Source organism: Hylobates moloch, unplaced genomic scaffold, assembly GCF_009828535.3.
Source record: "Hylobates moloch isolate HMO894 unplaced genomic scaffold, HMol_V3 SCAFFOLD_1, whole genome shotgun sequence".
Taxonomy (NCBI): domain Eukaryota; kingdom Metazoa; phylum Chordata; class Mammalia; order Primates; family Hylobatidae; genus Hylobates; species Hylobates moloch.
Genome location: NW_026652276.1, coordinates 113,224,656 through 113,246,361, shown reverse-complemented (window position 1 = coordinate 113,246,361; position 21,706 = coordinate 113,224,656). Strand labels below are relative to the sequence as shown.

Below are 21,706 nucleotides of genomic sequence, written 5' to 3'. Positions count from 1 at the left end.
GCAGGGCCCAGGAAGAAAAATGACAGTCACATCACCTGAGTGCTGAGCCCATTGATATGTCAGAAGTCTTGCTGTAGGCAGGCCCCATGTAGAAGAGGAGAATCACATGTCTTAGGTGCTGGGTGCAGTGTAATGTCACTATCTTTCTGAGAGCAGGGCCCAGGCACAAGAGTCACACCTATTAGGTTCTTGGCCCAAGTATATGGCACAATTTTATTTGTGAACTCGGCCCAGTCTGGAGAGTCAAATCACCACATGTTGGACAAAGGCATATGTCACAATAACACTGTGGAAAGGTCCAGTGATAAGTTCCATCATCCTGCACATGTCTTGACTCCAGGTAAAAGATTCATCATTGTGCTTGTAATTTGGTCCCAGGTATATGACACAATACAATCTGTGGGGAGGGAGAGGCCAGAAAAGACACATCACTTGGGCGCTGGTCCAGAGATATGTCACAATCCCCCTTGTAGACAGGACCCTGGCAGAAGAGTCGCATCGCCTGGCTGCTGGGCCCAGTGACATATCAAAATCCCCCCTGTAGGCAGAGCATAGGCAGGAAAGGAGACTCACTTCACCTAAGTAATTAGCCTAGACATGTGTCACAGTGGCCCTCATGGGCACAGCCAACACAGGAGAGTGACATCACCTTGCTGCTGTGCTCAGCAATGGGTCACAATCTCTCCAGTGGGCAGGAACCAGGCAAGAGAGGGGAATCCCATCACCTAGATGCTGGGCTAAGTGATCTGTTCCAATGCTTCCTGTAGGAAGAACTCAGTCAGGAGAATCACATTACCTGAGTGCAGTACCCAGCTAAATGTCACAGTGCACTCTAAGTGCAGAGCCAAGGCAGTAGAATGAAGTCACGTCACCTACATAATGAACCCAGAAATAAGTCACAATGCTCTTGTAGGCAGGGAGCAGGCAGGAGTCACAGCACGGGTGGATGCTGGTCGCAGTGAAATGTAAAAATGCCCTTGACGGGCAGAGCCCAGGAAGGAGTTTCACATTACTTAGGTGGGTGGTCCAGGTATATGTCACAATTTTATCTGTGGGCTGGGCCTAGGAAAGAGTCAAATCACTCAGGTTCTGGGCAAAGGTATATTTCCCAATCACACACTTGGGGATGTACAGAAATAAGTTTCACAGTTGCATATGAGTCCTGGCTTTGTGTATGAGAGGCAACCCCTCCTGTAAGTGGGGTTCAAGTAAAGGAGTTACAGTCTCAACAATGCACAAATCCATGCACAACAGCCCCAATCTCACCTGCAGATTGTGTTCCGATAGGGAACTCACAGCCTCACAGGTCTGCTGAATCATGGTTCCAGAGTCACCAAACCACCTGGAAACCAGATCCACATATGGGAGTAACAAATCCAACTTGCAACTGTTTTTATGTGTGAGATTAAGTGCCTCATTCGTAGGCTCTATTTATATGTAAGAATGAAGAGCCTGTCGGCTGGGTCTGCATACAAGAGTCACAATCTCAGCTGTTAGCTAGGCCCTGTTACAAACACTCTGTATCACTCTAGGGCTTCCTATGATAGTCCTGAGTGTTGTAATGTTCTGTAAATTTTATACAAGTAAGGGACCCAGGACATTACCTGTGGCCCGAAGCCTGGCTACAAAAGTCAAAATATCTCCCACTGGCTGTGTCCAGGTAAGAGAGTCATCATTGTGCCTGTGATCTGGACCCAGGTAGATGCCACAATTTCACCTGTGGGCAGGAACAAGGCAGGAGATTCACATCACCTGGGTGCTAGACCCAATGATATGTCACAATGCCCACTGTAGACAGGGCACAGGCAGGAGAGTCACATCATCTGAATTCTTGGTTCAGCAATACATCAAAATCCCTTCTGTAAGTAGGGCCCAGGCAGCAAGAAGAGTCACATCACCTAGGTGCTGAGCCTGGCGATATGTCACAATGCTCCCTGATAGCAGGGCCCAGGAAAGAGCAGAGTCATATTGCACAGCTGATTGGCCCAGAAATTTGTCACAATCTCCACTGAGGGCAGGGCACAGGAAGAAAAGGAGAGTCACATTAACTAGGTGATGGGCCCAGCCATATGTCACAATCTTTCCTGTAAGCAGGGCCCAAGCAGGATACTAGAATCACATTACATAGGTTATGGGCCCAGTGATATGTTACAATCCCTACTGAGACTAGAGTCCTGGCATGAGAGAAAAATTACACCATTTCTTTGATGTGCCCAGAGATATGTCACAATGACCCCTTTGGGTTTGCCCATGCAGCACATGAGAGTTACATCATCTAGGTAATAAACCCAGAGTCATGTCACAATTTCCCCTGAAGGCAGGGCCAAGGCAGGAGAGTCACATCACCTAGGTTCTTGGCCCAGCAATATGTCACAATCACTTCTAAATGCACAAGCAGGAAAGAAGAGTCACATAACTTAGGTACTGGGCACAGAAATATGTCACAATCCCCAGGGGAGGCCAAGACAAGACAAGACAGTAGAGTCACATCACACAGGTGATAAGTCCAAAGATATGTCACAACGTACCGTGTGGTTAAGTCCCAGGCTGGAGAGTTACATCACCTAGGAACTTGGTCCAGGTATATGTCACAGTCCCAACAGTTGGCTGAGTTCAAACAAACTGTAAAATAGATGCTGTGTGAAAGTATATGCCACAATCACACCTGTGGGAAGGTTCAGGAATAAAATTCACAATTCTGTATATTTCCCAGCTTTAGGTCTGAGAGTCAACACCTCTGGTGAGTTGCATCCAAATACATGAGACAGAGTCTTAACACTGGACAGGATCCGTGCATGAGAGCTCCATCTCCACCTGCAAACAGAGTCCCCATAAGACAGGCACAGCCTCACCAGGGTGCTGAATCTTGGTCTCAGAGTCACTATCCTACCTGTTGACCAGATGCATGTATGTGAGTCAAACTTTCAACTTTTCATTGCCTCTGAGTGTGAGATTCAGAACCTCAACAGTGAGCTGTGTCTATATGGGAGAGTGACCATCCTATTGTTGCCTGGGTATGCATACGAGATTCACAGTTTCCTCTATGTTTTTGGCTCTGTTATGACACTCTTTGTACCATCTGAGGTCGTCACACAACATGCTTGAGAGTGGAATTCTGCTCTGAGAACTTTGTTTTTATGAATCCAAGATCTTACCTGTTACCCTAAGCCCAGGCAGAAGTCAACATAATTTATCTTGTCTGGGTCCAGGTATGAGAGTCACCACTATATTTGTGAGCTGGGTCCAGAAATGAGTCACAATCTTACCTGTGGTCAGATCCATATATGACAGTCACAATTTCAACTGTGAACTGTGTCCACAAGGCAAAGTCAGGATGTCACTAGTGGGATCTGCCCATGTGTGCAGGTGACAATTCTTACTGTCAGCTGGCTGTGCGTATAAGTCTCAACTTTGTATTGGGCTGTGTTGACACACTCTGTACCACCACAGGGCATTATGCTGTATGTGATTTCTATGTTGTATGTGTTGTGATTTTTTGTGACCTTCGTACAAGTAGAAAACCCAGAAACATCCCCATTTTCCCAAGCATAACAATGAGAGTCAACGTCTCTTCTATTAGCTTGGTTCAAGTGTAAGAGACAACACTGTGCCTGTGAGTTAGTCAAGAAATGACTTCCCTTCGACCTGTGGCCAAATCCACATATGACAGTCACGATTCCAACTGTGGTCTGCATCCATATGTGAGATTTATAACCTCACCAGTGGGCTGTGTCTAGGTTTAAGGGTGACAATCCCATTGTCGGCTGGGTGCACCTATGGGAGTCACAATCTCACCTGCGTGTTGGACCGTGTTATGACACAGCTCATACCACCCAAGGGCTTTATAAAATATTTGTGTCATAATCTCCTGTGACCTTTTATAAGAAAACCTAGAACCTTACCTGTGTCCCTAAGTCTAGCCAGGAGAGTAAAAAATCTGTTGTTTTGGCTGGATCTATGTATGAGAGTCATTATCATGTCTGCTAACTGGGCCTGGGTATATGTAACAATTTCACCTCTGGGTATGGATCAGGCAAGAGTCACATCACCTGAATTCTGGGCAAGGAATATGTCAACATTCTTCTTGTGTGCAGTGCCACGGCAGGAAAGCCACATCACCTGAGTGCTGGGCTTAGTGATACGTTACAATGCCTTCCGTGGACATAAAATGATAGTCACATCACTTATATATTGGGCCCAGAAACATGTCACAATTCCCACTGTCGGCATGGCCCAGGCAGAAGAATCACATCATTTGGGTGCAGGATCCAGCGATATGTTACAATCCTTACTGGAAGCAGGACCCAGGCAGAAGGGAAGAATCACGTCACCTAGGGGGTGGGTCTAAAAATATATCACAATTTCCCCTATGGACAAGGTTCAGGCAGAAAAAGATGGTAACATAACCTAGGTGATAGGTCCGGAGATATGTCCAAATTTCCCCTGAGAAAAGGGCCAAGACAGGAGAGTAATATCGCCAAGGTGTATGGCCCAAATGTATGTCACTGTCTCATTTGTTGGTTTTATCCAGGCAAAATAATCAAATCTCACAAGCTGGGCAAAGGTATATGCACAATCACACCTGTAGGAATGTCCAGAGATTAGATTCACAATCTCACATTGGTCCCAACACCAGGTATGGGAGTAAACACTTGTGAGTTGGGTACAAGTTTGCAAGTCAGAATCTCAGTGGTGACCTGGATTCCTGCATGAGAGCCCCAAGACCCCTGCAGACTTTTTCCTGGTAGAATAGTAACAGCTTCACACGTGTGCTGAATATTTGAGAGTCATCATCTTTTTTTGTGGAACAGATTCACATATAAGAGTCACAGTTCCAACTTTTGACTGTCTCTGAGCATAAGATTCAGAAGCTTAGCAGTGACTGTGCTATGTCCATATGGCAAAGTGACAATCCTGACTGTTGGCTGTGCCCATGAGAGTCACCATCCCACCTGTGTGCTCAGCCCTGTTATGACACTCTCTGTGCCACTCAGGAACTTTATAAAATATGCATATGAGTGTTGTAATCTCTGATCTTTCTACAAGTAAAAGACCCAGTAAATTGTCTATTTCCATAAGCCTATTTAGAAGAGTCAAAATATTTTCTATCGTCTTGGTCCAGGTAAGAGAGTCATCATTATGCCTGTGAGTTGGGCTTAGGTATATGTCACAATCTCACATATGGGCAGGGACCAGGCAGAAGTTCACATCACCTGAGTGCTAGGCAAGGAATATGCCAATATTTCCCATGTCAGCAGGGCCCAGGAGGAAAGTTAAATCAACTGGGATCTTGGCTCCACGATATGTAACAATTTCTTTTAGGCACAGCCTGGGCAGGAAAGGAGGGTCACATCACATAGGTGCTGGGCACAGCAATATGTCTCAACGTCCCCTTTAATTATACCTTAGGCCGGGGAGCACAGTCATGTCACCTAGTTTATGGGCTCAGTAGTATGTCACAATCTTCAGTGGGGCTCGGCCCAACCTGGAGTGTAGAGTCACATCTCCTAGGTAATGAGCCCAGAGATCTGTCGCAATGCCTTCTGAAAGCTGGGCCTAGAAAGAAAGGGAGACTCACATCACCAGGTGATTGGCCCAGAGATATGTAACAATTTCTCCTGAAGGCAGGGCCCCGGCAGGAGCAGCACATCATCTATGTAGCCCAAGTATATGTCACAATTTCAACTATAGGCTGGGCCCAGGCAAAAAAGTAAAAGCAGTCAGGTGCTAGGCAAAGGTAGATGTCACAATCGCACTTGCAAAAAGATCCAGAAACAAAATTTCTAATCTTGCACATGTCCCGTCTGGAGGTTTGTGAGTCAACACCTCCTGTGAGTTGAGTCTACGCATGCAATTCACAGTCTCAACGGTGGACAGGATCCATACATAAGAGCCTCAACTCCACCTGTGCACAGTGTCTTAGTAGGGCAGACACACCCTAGCAGGAGTGCTGAAGTTTTGTCCAAGAGCTGAGGCAGGAGAATCGCTTGAACTCGGGAGGTGGAGGTTGCAGTGTGCTGAGATCATGCCGCTGCACTCCAGCCTGAGCGACAGAGAGAGACTCCGTCTCAAAAAAAAAAAAAAAAAGTTATAATTTTACCTGTCAATCAAATCCCCATATGAGAGTCACAATTCCAAATTTTGACTGCTACCAGGTGTGATATTGAGAACCTCAAGAGTGGGCTGTATGCATGCATTGAGGGTGAAAATCTTAATTATTGGCTGGGGATGCCTATGGGAGTCACAATTTCACATGTGCACTGGCCTGTTACAACATCTTTGTACCACCCAAGGTCTTTATAAAATATGCATGAGCGTCCTAATAGTCTGTGACCTCTCTATATGTAGAATACCCAGAAGCATACCTGTTGTAATAAGCCTAAGAGCAAAAATCTCTCTTATTGGCTGGGTCCACATATGACAGTTATCATCATGCCTGTGAGCTGGGCCTAGGTATATATCACAATCCCATCAGTGGGCAGGAACCAGGTAGGTGAGTCACATTACCTTGGTTCTGTGCCAGGGATATGTCACAATACCCACTGTAGGCAGAATGCAGGCAGGCAAGTGACATCATGTGGGTGCTTGGCCCAGTGATGTCTTAATGTTTTCTGTAGAAAAGGCCCAGGCAGGAAGAGAAAGTCATATCATCTATGTGATGGGCCCAGTGATTGTCACAATCCCTCTTGTAATCAGGACCCAGACAGGAGAGAAGAGTCACATTGCCTAGACAAAGGGCCTGGTGACATGTCACAATCTTCACCTGGGGCAGGACAAAAAGAGAAGGGTCACGTTATCCATGTGATGGGCTCAGAAATATGTTACAATGTTGCTTGTAGACAGGTCCTAGGGAACAGAAGTAAGTCACATTCCTAAGTGATTAACCCAAAGGTATGTCACAACACCTCTTAAAGGCAGGACCCAAGAAATAGAGTCAAAGACTGGGTGTGGTGGCTCACGCCTGTAATCCCAGCACTTTGGGAGGCCGAGATGGGCAGATCGCTTAAGGTCAGGAGTTCGAGACCAGCCTGGCCAATATGGTAAAACCCTGTCTCTACTAAAAATACAAAAATTAGCCAGGCGTGGTGGTGTGCATCTGTAATCCCAGCTACTCAAGAGGCTGAGGCAGGAGAATCGCTTGAACCTGGGCGGCGGAGGTTGCAGTGAGCTAAGGTCATACCACTGAACTCTAGCCTGGGTGACAGAGCAAGACTGTCTCAGGAAAAAAAAAAAAAAGAATATATTACATGAGTCCCCTAGACCTAGAAGGTGCTGCTGAGGTCAACCCTGCACAGGGCATGAGAGGCATATTAGTCTTCTATTGCTCCGTAACAGGTCACCACAAAATTAGTGGCTAAGAACACACCCATTTATTAGCTCATGGTTCTGTAGAACTTATGGTTCAGAGTACGGCAGGCTCCGTTGGGCTCTCTGCTTTAGTTTTCAAAACGCTAAAGTCAGAGTATCAAACAGTCTGGGCTCTCATCTAGAGGTGCTGGGAAGAACCCATTTCTAAACCCATTCTGATCGTTGCCAATTTCCAATTCCTCATGGTTGTAGGACTGGGATCCTTGTTCCCTTGCTCGCTGCTAGCTAGGACCCACTCTCTGTAAGTAGATGTTTCCTCACATTTTTCTCAAATTGCCCCCTCCATCTTCCAAGTCAGGAAAAGCACATCGCATTTCCCTCCTACTTTGAATCTCTGACTTAGAGAAAGCTCTGTGCTCTCAAAGGCCTGCATGGTTAGGCCAGGCTGACCTGGATAATCTTCCTATCTTGAAACATAACACAATCACGGGACTGAAATCCTATCATATTCAGAAGTTCCCGAGATTTGGACATCTTTGGGGAACCATTTTAGAAATTCTGTCTACTACAAGAGCTACGACTCAAAAAAGAGGCTTGGAATCCTAACCGGCAGGTCTTTGACAGCAGCCAAAAATCCAAATGAGACTTCTGTGAGGGTAGAAGTGGGGTCTGAACTCTGATTACCCACCGGGAGGTTTGTCTCTGCACTGCTTGAGTGCACACATTTGTAAAAGGTCTCACACCCACTCCATTATTTCTTTGATCTCCTAGGGCATTCTGACGGTCATAGTAATTTTGAAGGCCAGGCTCCTCCTTCCTCTGAATTAGGTCAGTGAACCTTCTTGCTGTCCCCATGAAGGGTCCCTGTTATGTTCCATGATAGCCCAGATCTGGAACTCAGTCCAAACAAGCCTATAATCCCAGCAATTTGGGAGGCTGAAGCAGGTGGATCACCTGAGGTCAGGAGCTCAAGACCAGCCTGGCCAACATAGCAAAACCCTGTCTCTAGAAAAAATACAAAAATTAGCTGGGCATGGTGGTACGTTCCTGTAGTCCCAGCTACTCGAGAGACTGAGGCAGGAGAATTGCTTAAACCCAGGAGGCGGAGGTTGCAGTGAGCCGAGGTCGCGCCATTGCACTCCAGCCTGTGCAACAAGAGGGATACTCTGTCAAAAAAAAAAAAAAAGGGTGTTTTGCCATTTATTAGGAGGGCAAAAGTTTTATTTTCATCAATATTTGCATTGTATTTTAATGCACAGCAGGAACTTATAAGAGAAAACCCAGAAAAATAATTAGGGTAAGTCTGGGCGCTGTGGCTCATGCCTGTAATCCCAGCACTTTGGGACGCTTAGGTGGGGGGATCACCTGAGGTCAGGGGTTTGAGACCAGTCTGGCCAACATGGTGAAACTCTATCTCTACTAAAAATACAAAAAGTTGGCCGGGTATGATGACAGACGCCTGTAATCCCAGCTACTCAGGTGGCTGAAGTAGGAGAATCTCTTGAACCCAGGAGGCAGAGGTTGCAATAAGCCAAGATTACACCATCACACTCCAGCATGGGTGAAAAGAGCAGGACTCCACCTGTCTCAAAAAAAAAAAAAAAAGAATAGAATAATCACACCTGCAAAAAGTAAGTGGATTAGCTTTACATAATAAACTTTAAAGGTGAGGACTGGCCAGGCTCCGTCACTTCTCCAGCTCACTCAAAAAAACTAACAATTATCAAGGTAAGAAATAGAAAAGGGAAGGCCCAGCTCCAACTAGTTTCCTCCCTCCCCATGAGGCTATTTTTTGCCAGTTTTGTATCGACAAGAAGAAAATGGAGTGAGAATGAGATCTGTACCCTTCGGGACTCTGGCAGTGAGAAACAAAGTAGAATATGAGATATGCTTAAATATCCTAGAGAAAGATTTCTAGGTTAAGATTTGAAATGCTCCAAAAACTTGTGTGGTGTTAATGAAATGACTCAACCTCTGGGTGTCAGTTTTCTAACCTGTAAAATGGGGATCTATGCCTACTTCATCAAATTGTTGCCAGAGTTAAATTCTTTTTTTTTTTTTTTTTGAGACAGAATCTCGCTCTGTCGCCTAGGCTGGAGTAAAGTGGCACAGGCGTGAGCCACCGTGCCCAACCTAAATTCACTAATATTTAAAAATGGTGGTTACTGCAAGTGTCCACATTATTAATAAAATAGTATCAGTGGCCAGCTGCAGTGGCTCATGCCTGTGATCCCAGCACTTTGGGAGGCCGAGGCAGATGGATCACCTGAGGTCAGTAGTTCGAGACCAGCCTGGCCAAAATGGGGAAACTCTGTCTCTACTAAAAATACAAAAATTAGCTGGGCATGGTAGTGGTGGGCACCTGTAGTCTTAGATACTCCAGGAGGCTGAGGTAGGAGAATCACTTGAACCCAGGAGGCAGAGGTTGCAGTGAGCCGAGATCCTGCCACTGCACTCCAGCCTGGGCAACAGAGCAAGACTCTGTGTCGAACAAAACAAAACAAAACAAAAAGGTATCAGACTTCAAAATACATAAAAGAGATAATGTTGATGAGACCAAAGACATGATTCCCAGATTCATAAACAGTCCAGCAATATCCGAATGAGAAGACTGACAAGTAAGTTGAATTCTTCACAGCTCCACTGAAGAGAATGAGCATGGGGGCTCCAGCAAGATAAGTACCTGGCCAATGTCCAGTGACTAGTCTAGTAAGGGTAGAATCCCTAAAGACCCTGTGAAATACAGTTACACAACAGGTTAACAGGAAAAAAGTGGAACGAACCACGCAACCCAGCAGATAGTACCAGGAATGGGAGAGCAGAGGAGCCACAAAATCTAACCAGAAGACACCAAATTGCAAGGAGCTCCTGCTCCGTGCACAGCAGCTGTGGCTGCATCAGGACCAACCTTCTCAGACAGCTGCTGTGAGATGGCTGACAGCACAGTGTCTTTGCAGCCACACACCACACAGCAGTGCATCTAAACACAGGTCCCAAGACTCCTCTCCGTTAATCCTCATTTTAAAATGATGCATAGGTTCACGTTACAACATTCCCTTTCAACACTTTTGAGCAAGGATAATCAGACACCCTTACCTAAAGAGGGAACAGGGAGTAGGGTGAGAATACTGAGGGATAGGGGAGGGATGCAAGCACTTTACCACACAGACTGTCACTAAGGACCTTACTTTTAAAAAGAGCAGCACCCGGCTGGCGTGGTGGCTCACGCCTGTAACCCCAGCAGGTTGGGAGGCCGAGGAGGGTGGATCACCTGAGGTCAAGAGTTTGAGACCAGCCTGGCCAACATCATGAAGCCTTGTCTCTACTAAATACACAAAAATTAGCCGGGCATGATGGCAAATGCCTGTAAACCCAGCTACTTGGGAGGCTGAGGCAGGAAAATTGCATGAACCCGGGAGGTGGAGCTTGCAGTGAGCTGAGATTGCACCACTTCATTCCAACCTGGGTGACAGAATGAGACTCCATCTCAAAGAAAAAAAAAAAAAGACTAGAGCCCTAGTATTGTGCTGTCATCTCCCTGGATGACTCCACTATCTAGACAGAACATCTCCCCTTGCCACCTGCATAGATGACACATGGTTTCTCTTCCTTTCTTTACAAAGGCAGTGATGAATCCAGGTGTAATTAATCCTGAAGTGGTAAATTCTTCACAAGTTTCACAAGTACAGTAATAGATTTCCATGGTCACAATCATGTTTTATCATTTTTTTGATAGTGTACCACATTCACAAATCACAAATGAAAAACTATTGGAATGTGTGACATGAATGCACTATTACTTTCCTGTAGATTAACACCCGGATTATTATAGATTAGATATAAAAACAAGAAAGCTGGTACCAACTTTCTGAAAGTAACTTTCTTTTTTTTTCTGAGATGGAGTCTTGCTCTGTCACCCAGGCTGGAGTGCAGTGGTGCGACCTCAGATCACTGCAACCTCCACCTCCTGCCTCAGCCTCCCATGTAGCTGAGATTACAGGCACACACTACCATGCCCAGCTAATTTTTGTATTTTTAGTAGAGATGGGGTTTCACCATGTTGGCCAGGCTGGTCTCAAACTCCTGGCCTCAGGTGATCCACACGCCTTGGCCTCCCAAAGTGCTGGGATTACAGGTGTGAGCCACTGTGCCCCGCCAAAAGTAACTGTTTCTGAGTACTTAGTATTTTAGGGACATCAATTATTAAGAGGCTACATGGAAGCAGAAGTGCTCCTGGATGACTCCACTATCTAGACAGAACATTTCAACAGATCAGTCCCAGCAAGTTCAGTTACATCCCTGACTGCAGGTCATGAGTGTTCCATCCAAAGCAGAGATGTTAAACCTCACAGGTTCAAATGCCTTCCAAATGATCTACACCTTGAAAGTTGCTCCCACAAAGCTGGAGCGCCATCTGTTCCAGAGAGAGCTGGTCACCATCTATGTCTTTGAGACACTGGCCAGTCAGGTCTAAGGTGAGATGAGGCCATGATTACATGTGTAAAATATCAAAACAATCATCACCTTTAGGTTGATTTTTGGAAGCCTAGCCCCTTAAATGGGTTGGTGAAAATGACCCACCAGACACCTGCCTGGAAACATTGGGGCTTTCTCCTCTGCTTTTAGCAGATCCCGGGTAAGCCAATAATTACTCTCCCTCATGTCTCGACTTCTACTTCCACGAAAAAGGGGTCAGTGAGGTTGACATTTTCACCAAACCACAGCCCATGTTACCCACTGCAAAGTTGAAGTTGTATACGGGCGGCCCAGGCAGCAAGTTTCTCCCAAATGCTGCTGAACTGGCGCTCTGCCTGGAGTAAGCAGAGGCGGGTGACACAATGTACAATGTCTCAGACAGACATCAGGCCAGTTTCTGTAGTACTTTAGGAAAGCAGGCGGCTCCATGGGCTGGAGGAGGCGCGATGCCATGGAAAGACCAGCGGGCAAGGATAAAGAGAGGAAACCGAGCTGCTCAGCCGGAGGTGGGACCTGCCAGATTTGGGCAAAAGCCCAGATTTATCCCTCATATCTCTCTCCAAACTCACTCCCCATGGAGAGGGGGCAGCAGGGGGTGAGCGGGCAGCACTGCTTTGCCAGGTCCACACCACCCTGCCCCTCCCACTGAGCCCGGCGCCTGCTGGAATTGTAGTCCTGCAGCCAGGCGACCAAAGAACCGGGAGTCGTTAAGAGACTACAACGTCTCCGCACGCCCGGCGAGGTGCGCAGCGCCCTGCCTCTCTTTCTTCTTCTTCTTCTTTTTTTTTTTTTTTTTTTGAGACGGAGTCTCCCTCTGTCGCCCAGGCTGGAGTGCAGTGGCGCGATCTCGGCTCACTGCAAGCTCCGCCTCCGGGGTTCAAGAGATCCTCCTGCCTCAGCCTCCCGAGTAGTTTGGGACTACAGGCGCCCGCCACCACGCGCGGCTAATTTTTTGTATTTTTAGTAGAGACGGGGTTTCACCGTGTTAGCCAGGATAGTCTCGATTTCCTGACCTCGTGATCCGCCCGCGTCGGCTTCCCAGAGAGCTGGGATTATAGGCGAAAACCACCGGGCCCTGCCGCCCTGCCTCTCTTTCTAAGGCTATGCCCAAACCCCGAGCCCGGAGCATGCCGGGATTGTAGTCCTGCAGTCCTGCAACCTAGGGACTGCGAGCGGTTAAGAGACTACAACTCTCAGCATGTCTAGCAAGGCGCGCACCGCCGTGTCCCCAGGGCTTCGCACCGCCTCCAGACTTGCGCATGCTGTGATTGTAATACTGTCGCCTTGCCACCAACGGGCTACGAGCGGTTAAGAGACTACAGCTCCCAGGATGTACGGTGATGGCATCCGTTTGGACTCCGCCCCTCTGCGCGTCTAGAACTGTTCTGCCTTGCGGAGAGGATCCTGCCTGTCCCCAAATCTCGCCTGCCTGCGGGGAGCCAGCGTGGCCCGGGCAGCTGATCTCAACCTGTGATTGTGACATCACCTCTACCTGAAGAAGCCTCTTCCAGCCTGCTCAAGGTTGCCGTAGTTAGGTTTACCCTCCCTTCCTTCCCTCACCGCGTCCTTTCCCTCATCCCTGCCCCTTCCTCTTTCCCACGCGGCTTTCAGAGATGCATAGTGCAGCCCCTCCGTAAAGGTGGAACTAATGGCCCGCTGGCCTAGCAGTTGTCAGACGTTTTGGGAGCCCATGATGGGAGCTCCCTGGTAAGTGAAACCGTCAATTAACTGCCTAAAATGACAATACCCTATCTCTGGTATCTTTGCACTTACCTCTTCAAAGCCACCTTTTCCTTTCTGTCTCTCTGGACTGTCACAGATCCTCCTCTGTACCCCAAGAACACCCCATTGGATTTCCAGGCTGGCTGCTTGGCCTACACACCTGGGTCAGACCTCTCGCAGGGATGCGCCTGCCACTGTAATAAAGAGGAGAAAACGTCACAGGGGAAAGGACTGACTCCTTCATACAATCAGAATACTCAACTGCACAGAGAAGGGACCCCTTTAAGCCACTTTGGGAGCCACATCCACCACTCTGTGACTCCCACACAGGCTGGTTCCCAGGAATCAGGTGTCCTAGTGTCAACACGGGCCAAAAGGACAAAACAGGACCCTAGGTCCTTCCCAAAACATTAGGAAAGTTTGTGTACTGAGGTAACGTACAATGTCTTTTTGCCCTGAATAGGGCTCCCTTAAAAACACTTTTAATATTCACTTTTAAATATCTCTCTGGAACCACTTTTAGTAATTTGCTGAAGGAACATAACAGTAATTATCTTAATTCATGTTTTTCTTTTAGTTTTTCAGATTAACTAAGTAATTCATACTGTACGTTTCTGAAATTGAAGTACGCACAGCTTCAATTCTGTGAAGGGAGGATGCAGCAGGAGAGAATATCCTGGGCACATCTTTCTGGAGAATCACTTTTACTACAAGATTTGTAAGAAACAAATTTATTTCCAAGGTAAGAAATTAAAACTCTAAAACAAGGCTAGAAAGTCATCTGCCTTTAATAACCCTTAGTCATCTGTTGTGATATGTGAGACTTTCTCCTAGATAAATCTCTCAAGGATAACCTATTTTCCATCATTATAATTAGTAAAAATTAGAAATTTTAGAAAGTCAATTGGAAGCCCTGTCTGGCCAGTTTCTTAAATCACAATATGGCCTTTGTATGATTTTACTTGGATTTTCTTTTTGGAATTTGTTGACTGCTTGGATATAAAATGTGGGGTTTTGACCAATTTTTGCAAGTTTTCAGCTATTAATTGTTACTTTTGCACCCCATTTAATTTTTCGGTCCCATCACTCTTTCTGGGACACAATCTGCCCACAGATTGGTAAGACTCTGTTCATTTTCTTCAAACTTTTTTTACTCTTTTTTTCAAATTGAGTAATTTCTATTGTTCTTTTTCTAAACTATGAATCAACCTAAAAGTACTATTTAAAAATTTCATTATCTTTCTATTTGGTTCTTTTTAATAATGTGCATTTCTCTGCTGAGATTCCACATGTATTCATTCATTATGAGAATGTTTTTCTTCACCCCATGAGTATAGTTTTAGTGGCTGCTCTCAAATACTTGACTGCTGATAACAACATCTTGGACATTTTGGGGATAGCTTCTAATGCCTATGTTTTATCTTGTGTATGCATAACATTTTTATGTTTCTTCTCATGTCTCTTAAATTTTAAAATTGTATTTTAAAAACTATAAATAATGCTTACAGAGACTCTGGATCCTGTTGTATTTCTTTGAAGAGCGTTGTTAATTTTTGAAGAGGGAGTTAATTTGGTGGATTCAAATTCAAATACCTGTCTCCCTTTCAGTGGGCACAGCTAAAATTATCATTCACTTCTTATCCCCACATGTATCATATGTATGATATGTAGATGTGTGTTTCTATATAACAATATGACATTGTATCCAGATTTTACCATTATTTGTAAGAGTAGTGTTCAACAAACTACTCCACTATTACTGAAAACCAAAACCTCAATTTTATATTCTTTTTGGATTTTACATAAATGATATTATATAGTATGTATACTTTTACATATACTTTCTTTTGTACATCATATTTGTAGTATTCATCAATCCTGCTGTAGATATGTAAGCACTGAGATTACAGGCATGAGCCAACATGCTCAGCCTAAAATATTTTAGGAGGTTAAGGTGGGAGGATCACTTGTGGCTGGGAATTTTAGACCAGCCTGGGCAATAGAGTGAGACCCTCTCTCTGCAAAAAAATTAAAAATTAGCCAGGCACAGTGGCATGTGCCTGTTATTCCAGCTACTCAGAAGGCTGAGGCAGAAAGATCAGCTGAGCCCATGAGTTCAAGGCTGCAGGAAACGATAATTGCACTCCGGCACTCCCATCTGGGTAACAGAGCAAGACTCTGTCTCTTAAAAAATAATATAAAAATTTAAAATAATTTTATACATTATGTTAAAATACACATAAAATTAACTATTTTAACCATTTTAAAGGTTTCAGTTGAGATGAATTGAGTACACTCATTATTTTGCTACCATCATTTCCATATATAAAAAGCATATTCCATTTTTTGAAACTGAATCTGTACCCATTAAACAACAACTCCTTGTTCTCCCTGTAGCCCCTGGGAAACACTCTCCTACTTTGTGTGTCTGTGAATTTAACTACTCTTAAGTACCACACATGAGAAGAATCATATAGTAAAGAAATCATGAGGAAGAATGATAAAAAATGTACCACATGCTTTTTAATTTTCAATAAAAACACCAACAGAGATCAGTAGTACCTGTTGATTATAAATAAACAGATAAATGAGAAAAAGGAATTGGCAGTGTGCGTTATATTTATGACAATGGGGCCTCAAGTACCATAGCAGTGAGCCCTCTGCCCCAGTCACAGGGCTGGTCAGTAGTGGAGCTGGGGGCCCAGTGTAGCTGTCTGACACCTGGATCCCATGCCTAGCCCAAATGTCACTGAGCTCTAAGGCACATTGCTCCTGCTGGTCCAGGCAGTCAGTGTCTCCTAAGATTCATCATGGCATGTTCTCCATGGCCTTAAGGAGTTGCTGGCCTACTGGGATAAGCGATCCAGCTGGCAGGACAGGTTGTAGCTACAAGTCATAGAGGCAGATGTGAGGCCTCTATGTAGGAGCCACACCCCTAGTCTCCTTCCCAGTGCCTGCCCAGCTGGAGTGCTGGGCCCCAGGGGTCACCATGCAGCAGGGTGCCATGGCCACAGGCTCTTGGCAGCTGACCCAAAATAAATATTCTCCGTAACCTGTGCTGATCTGCTGGACCCTCACCTCTCAGTCTCACTGAGCCACTTCATTAACTGGAGGCAGACCCAAAATTGCTCCACAGGCTGAAGGTGGTAATTGTCTACAGACAGCTGAAGCAGCTGCATCTCCTGGAGAACTTTGATCTCCTGCAGCTAAAGGGAGGGACAAGTGGAAGATGTGGATAGGAGGATCCAGGAGACAAGGGATTATGAGATTTCAAGGGACAGGCCTTGAATGGACACCCAAAAGTGAGTAGTCATCCCCATCACCACCTGACGGCACAGGGTGTTGCCTCCATCCTGGGCACATTTTCCAGTTATCTGGTGATGGCAGACCCTGCCAGAAAAGATTATATGGATGGGAGTGAGCCTGGGATGGGCAGGGCTGGAACCAGAATCCTGAGGCTTGGGAGAAGAGAATCCAGGACTACACCCTTAGATCTCAGCACTTGGCAAACTTCCTCTCATGAGAGCCTCATGGCTGCCTCTGTGAGCTGAGGCATCAGGCCCCTCTTCCCTATGAATGTTGAAGATTCCACATCAGCCACCAGTCTCTGTTCCCAGAGTGGTGAAGCTGCAGAGGTGCCTGCTGGCAAAGCCCAGTGAGGTTTTGCCTGAGCTGGACTCAGACTCTCCCTCAGATGGTGCCAATAAAAGGATAGTAAACTTAGGCCTCTCCAAGGGCAGGCAGCTCGTATGTGGCTGAGCACTTTTGTTTTTTTGTTTTGTTTTGTTTTTGTTTTTTTTGAGATGGAGCCTCCTCTGTCGCCCAGGCTGGAGTGCAGTGGCGTGATCTTGGCTCACTGCAAACTCTGCCTCCCAGGTTCAAGCAATTCTCTGCCTCAGCCTCCCTAGTAGCTGGGATTACAGGTGCCCACCACCATGCCTAGCTAATTTTTGTACTTTTAGTAAGAGACGGGGTTTCGCCATCTTGGCCAGGCTGGTCTCGAACTCCTGACCTTGTGATCCACCTGCCTCAGCCTCCCAAAGTGCTGGGATTACAGGTGTGAGCCACCGTGCCTGGCCTGGCTGAGCACTTTTTTTAATGGGAGCCCTCAGTTTTTATGTCTGTCATCAAAGAGAGTTGGGGTGGGAGGTCCCTGAGCCTCAGCTCCCATTGTCCCCTTTGAACCCCAGAACCTGATGCAGACCCAAGTCCTGCTTTGTGCACATCCCCTGACCCTGGTGGCCCTGGCAATAATGCAGTATGTGTGGGGAGGGGACCTAGTCAGGGTCCAAGAGGCCTTTCTGATGAACATTGGCTGACTTCTAGGGAAATATAACACCCAGAAAGAAAAGGAAGGTGAGCAGCTGGGGCAACATTGGGAGAGAGTGGGGAGGTGAAAGTCAGCAACACCCTGTGCTATCGGGTGGTGATGGGGATGACTATCCACTTTTGGGTGTCCATTCAAGGCCTGTTCCTGAAATCTCATAAGCCCCTGTCTCCTGGACTCTCCTATCCACATCTTTTACTTGAAAAAGCCAAAGATTCGCAGCTACCTCTCCCCAACTCTCTCCCCTCTTCCTAGCTGGCCTCCAAAAACATGAAGCACTCCCTTGTCACAATGTTATGTGGTCCCTAGCGCCACCATTTCCCAAATCCACTCAGCCCAGCTCTTCCAGGCCTTTACTCTGATTTCTCTTATAGAGGCATTTCAGGGACTGTTGCCACAGGAGGGAAGGGCTGAGGGAGAAAGGCCCCTTACTCTTTTGATGTGGAGGCCTCCAGCTGGGAGGGAGGAGCTCTTCCCTCTGACTCCCCGGAGCTCCTCCCCATCACAGGGACACTGCCTTTTTGCTGCTTTAGCCTCATCCCGGCTCTCTGTGGTTTCTTCTCTAGGGTGGCCAACTTGGGTGTCTTCACCTGCCAGGGTCAAGGACAAGGTTGGTGATATTAGGCTCCCTTCACCCAGTTATGCCCAGTTACACTGACCTGGTACCCTGGATAACTGGTGTGAGTAAGCTGGTCCAGTGCTCCTGCCACCTGCAGTAAGCTCTGATTCTAGATTCACTCCCTGCTGCGACACTCACTGTGTGTGGAACCTTCGGCATGCAGCCAGGCCTCCCTGAGACTGTTTCTCAACTTGAAAGTGTGATGGGAACCACACCTACCTCACTGGGCCTCGTGAGGACTCAAGTTATATGTAGTCGTTACCATTGTTATCATCATCATCTCTCTCAGGAAGAGCCAGGCACAAGCACTCTCAAATTTCTTTTCTCCTTTGAAGCTCATCATTACCCTGTGAGGCTCATCATCCCTACATTTTTTGGATAAGAAAACAGAGGCCCAAAGAGGGCAGTGACTTGCCCGGGGCCCTAGAGAAGAGGCCGGCTCCTCCCCGCACCTGGAGGCCCTGACCTAGCTGACTTTACCCCACAGCCCAGCACTATTCCTGACTAGGGTCCCATCTTGGTTCTCTATGCTTGTTTAGGTCCTCAGGCAGGCTCAGCTTTGGTGGGAAAGAGACACGTGTTTTGGGAGGCCTGGGCGAGTGGCACCTCTAACCAATCTGCTAGGCCCTCACCACTCAGTCTCACTGAGACACGCCATTAATTGGAAGCAGACCCAAAATTACTTCACAGACTGAAGGTGATAACTGTCTGCAACCGGCTAGTGCAGCTGCATCTCCTGGAGGACTTTCATCTCCTGCAGCTAAAGGGAAAGACAGGATGCTGAGACAGGGTCTGCAGCATACACATAACTGTAACTCAGAATGTAATATATACACACACACGTAAATATAATCAGAAAGTGATATATATGCAAGGTTAAATACAAATGTCTCTCAGGCAGGGCCAGGCCCCCAGCACAGGGAGGACTCGCCTGAATATGCTGCAGGCAAAAACCTATCACTCTTGCCTCATTCAGCCCAGTGTCTGATTACATCTTCTGTCACTTAGGATTGAAATGGGTGGGGCCTGGAGCCCTAGCCAATCACTGGCGCTAGCGTGAAGCTGTCCAATCAGGTGCGCAGCTACAGAGGAAGAGGCGGCCTCTTCAATATGGCGGGGCCTTTGTCTCCTAGCTTCCGGGCTCTGATCCCAGTTCGCGTCTCCACTGTTACATCTCCTCCGTTCCTGGAGTTCCTCGGTGACTCTACCATAGCTTCTGTTATCCTGTGACCTGCAAGTACTGGGAGATCCATAGGGAGGACGGCGGAACATCTGGAGGCTGGGAAATGGTGAGTGCGTGGAGTGGGTGTCCCGAGAATGGGGAAGAGGCTGTTTGAATCCGGCCGGAACCGGCTGCGGTGGTATCTGGGCCTTCTCGCGGTCGCTCTGGAGTCTGCATCCCCGAGTCCCCGCGACCACAGCTCAATCCTCATTTCCCTCCATCGCAGATTAGGGGCTGAGCCAGCAGCCAAAACCCTACGTCTTTGTTTTGTCCATAAACTTGAATTTCTCCCCAGCTCAGAGCCCTTTCTGGGCAGCTCTGTGCCGCAACCTCGAGTCTCCGTCCTCCAGATTGTGTGGGAATGATGGAAGTGTCATAAGACGGGAATCCTCATTTAGGGTCTGGAGTTCCTCCGTGGAAGAAGCAGTGGGCCGTGGGGTCCCTAGTCCCTCCTTTCTCCTTTTAAAAATAAAATTGTGGCCCTTTTTTTATTTATTTATTTTTGAGACAGTGTCTCACTCTGTTGCCCAGGCTAAAGTGCATTTCGGCTCACTGCAGCCTCCACCTCCTGGGCTCAGATGATCCTCTCACCCCAGGCCCCCAAGTAGCTAGGACTAGAGGGGTGCGCCACCACGCCTGTTTTGTTTTGATTGTTTGTTTTTGTAGAGACGGGCTTTTGCCATGTTGCTCAGGCTGGTCTCGAACTCCCTGAGCTCAGGTCTCAGGTGATCCGCCCGCCTCGGGCCTCCTAAAGTGCCGGGATTACATGCATGAGCCACTACCCTAGCCTAAATTGAGGCAACTTTAGGATATAGTTTGGATGTGTTTTCCAGCTCAAATCTCCTATTTAAATGTAATCCCCCATGTTGGAGGTGGGGCCTGGTGGAAGGATTATGAGCGCGGATTTCTCATGAATAGTTTAGCACCATTCCTCTTGGCATTGTCCTCTCAATAGTGAGTGAGTTCCCTGAAGTTCATCATTTAAAAGTGTACAGCACCCCACCTTGCCTCCTTTTCAAGCTCTTGCTTCACCTTCGTCCATGATCTTAAGCTTTCTGGGTGGGGCCTCCCCAGAAGCAGACGCTGGTGTTATGCTTTCTATACAGCCTGTGGAACCATGAGCCAATTAATCCTCTTATAAATTACCCAGTCTGAGGTATTTATAGTAATGCCAGAAGCGATTAATACAAATAGTTTATTTGCACAAACAGCAATTTATGAATCAGAGAACACCCAGCTATGATTTGTTTGGGGGCTCAAAGGAGGGTCTTGGAACAAAAAGCTTTTTTTTTTTTTTAAGAGGTATGAGGAAGCAAACCAGATTCAATATTTGATTGGTTACAGTTACGTATTGTATTTGCAGCCCTCCGGTGGAAGTGTCCTGGTTATGTAATTAGAGCTTTTTATTGGCAGCTTGTGGTTGGTTAAGCCTAAGTTGTTTTGTTGTTGTTGTTATTTTTTCTCAAAGTTAGTAATTTACCAGAAATTCCTTCGACGTAGTTAGGTTTCCTTAGGCAGAATCCCAGGGCACCATGGCCACTTCAGCCTAATTGCTAGCTATTTAATTATTTTAATGCTCCACAGGGTCGTTGGTTTTCTCTTTTTCTCTGCATTTTTCAAGTGTTTGGCAAGCAGGGTCTCAAATCTAAAACTGTTCTCCCAGCCTAACTGTTCTAGGAACCGTATAAAATTCTAAATTTCCAATTTCTTTCCCACATTCCCAAATGCCAACTATCCCTCTCCAAATCACATTAGGAACTATCAGTTCTTTATTTAATTTTAAAACGGATGTGGCATTTTGTTTATTTTTGTTTAACAGAGCCGTGGGTGGCTCTTTTTAATATGTTAGTCTGTTTGTGCATATTTCACAGGACAGAAAAGCAAAGAGTAATCACCTGACACTGCGCGTCTCCTCTCATCTTCTCTAGGCACGTGCGCCTTCCCAGAATATCTTTGGATCCTTTGCAGGGTGATGTGTCCTCAGCCACTCTCCTGTATTTTCCTGGTCCAGGTGTTACAACTTTCTGGAGAT

The 21,706-nt window shown here is 46.6% G+C and overlaps 1 protein-coding gene and 2 long non-coding RNA genes across 3 annotated transcripts in view; 1 reads left to right on the top strand and 2 right to left on the bottom strand.

The window, feature by feature from the left end:
* Nucleotides 1-202: 202 nt before the first annotated feature.
* LOC131384315 (uncharacterized) lies at nt 203-1,687 on the bottom strand. Its single transcript, XR_009215040.1, has 3 exons — nt 1,605-1,687; nt 1,267-1,342; nt 203-397 (listed from the first exon to the last, which is right to left on the bottom strand). It is a non-coding gene; the product is annotated as an uncharacterized LOC131384315 (long non-coding RNA).
* An 826-nt stretch (nt 1,688-2,513) lies between these two features.
* On the bottom strand, nt 2,514-13,776 carry LOC131384312 (uncharacterized). Its single transcript, XR_009215036.1, has 3 exons — nt 13,558-13,776; nt 5,214-5,556; nt 2,514-2,622 (listed from the first exon to the last, which is right to left on the bottom strand). It is a non-coding gene; the product is annotated as an uncharacterized LOC131384312 (long non-coding RNA).
* The window catches only part of LOC116812113 (zinc finger protein 736), a 49,253-nt gene continuing 40,858 nt past the window's right edge, over nt 13,312-21,706 (top strand). The window contains exons 1-3 of the mRNA XM_032757785.2: nt 13,312-13,491; nt 14,084-14,248; nt 19,461-19,741. Coding sequence (XP_032613676.1) covers nt 19,739-19,741 — 3 coding nt within the window. The 5' untranslated portion in view covers nt 13,312-13,491; nt 14,084-14,248; nt 19,461-19,738. The remainder of the gene's footprint in view (nt 13,492-14,083; nt 14,249-19,460; nt 19,742-21,706) is intronic.